This window comes from Pinus tabuliformis, chromosome 4_1, assembly GCF_031772625.1.
Source record: "Pinus tabuliformis cultivar Carrire ecotype Pingquan chromosome 4_1, CPIR1, whole genome shotgun sequence".
Taxonomy (NCBI): domain Eukaryota; kingdom Viridiplantae; phylum Streptophyta; class Pinopsida; order Pinales; family Pinaceae; genus Pinus; species Pinus tabuliformis.
The window spans coordinates 869,267,549-869,268,895 of NC_142303.1; the positions used below are offsets into that span (position 1 = coordinate 869,267,549).

At 44.8% G+C, this 1,347-nt stretch overlaps 1 protein-coding gene across 1 annotated transcript; it reads left to right on the top strand.

The window, feature by feature from the left end:
* The first annotated feature begins 429 nt into the window (after positions 1 to 429).
* On the top strand, positions 430 to 984 carry LOC149178956 (uncharacterized). The gene has a single exon (XM_089422299.1). It carries the CDS (start codon positions 430 to 432, stop codon positions 982 to 984), a length of 555 nt encoding a protein of 184 aa, XP_089278425.1.
* The last annotated feature ends 363 nt before the right edge of the window (positions 985 to 1,347 follow it).

Sequence of the window (1,347 nt, forward strand, 5' to 3'; positions counted from 1 at the left end):
TTACCGATTCCAGAGAGACCATGGATGAGTGTTTCGATGGACTTCATCACTTAGTTACCGTAGGTACATGGGTATAATGGAGTTATGGTCGTGGTCGATCGTTTCTCTAAGTATGTCATCTTCATTCCAACGAAGATACCATGTGGAGCCGAGAAGACTATTGAGTTATTCTTCAAACATGTTGTGAAGTATTGGGGTATGTCATTGAGTATTGTGTTGGACTGAGATCTGTGATTTACAGGTAGGTTTTGGACCACTTTGTTCAAGTTGGTGGGGACAAAGTTATTGTAGAGTTTGAGTTACCATCCGCAAAAAGATGGACAAACTGAATGGATTAATGCACTGTTGGAGGACTACTTGAGACATTATGTGACGACTAATCAGAAGAATTGGCCTGAACTCTTGGATGTGGCTCAGTTTAGCTACAATATGAAGAAGAGTTCTGCAACCGGGTATAGTCCATTTGAGTTGGTAAATGGACAGGTGCTAGTTGCTCCACACACCGTGTTATCGAGGGGATTTATGAGGAGTCCACATGTGAAGAGATTCTTGACAGCATGGGAGGAGACCTTGGAGTTAGCACAGGTGCACTTGCATGAAGCTGCAAGGAGGATGAAGAAATGGGAAGATAAGGATAGACGGGACGCACACTTCAGTGTTGGGGATATGGTTTTTCTGAGGATCACCGGAGATCAGTTTCATCCACCAAAAGGGACTACAAGATCTTTGACGAGGAAGTATGAAGGGTCATTCCGGGTAAAGAAGCGAGTTGGAGAAGTTGCCTATGAGTTGGAGCTTTTGAACCACATGCGTTCGAAACATCCTGTGTTCCATATGAGTCAACTCAAGAGATGTCGACTTGATGCACATCAGCCTGAGAGGACAGAACCACCGAGAGGACTAGCCATGATTGTGGACAGGCCACACCTTGTTCTAGAGAAGATTCTGGATCTTCGGACTATGGGTGTTGGAAACATGACATGACATAGTTCTTTATTAAATGGAAGAATGCACCAGAGAAGAGTAGCTAGGAAATAGAGGATTCACTGTGGAGATGGAGGAAAGAGATTGTTGAGTATGATGTTGAGTTGATGAGAGTAGCCGGATTGCCAAGGATGGCAATGACTTCTGGTGGGGGAGGATGTCAGGCCCCTGAGTCATCACCGTCGCACTTAGACGAGTCGGGCGCCCAACCTGTGTTAGGGTCCCACCCTAACCCCCTTATTTATGTCATGGGATCACGTCATAGTCAAGAGTCAATAAAGCCCATATTAATATTTGTAAGTGGTTAACCCGCAATTAATGACGGGACCACAGTTAGTTGCAAATGGGCGGTAGTATTAGATA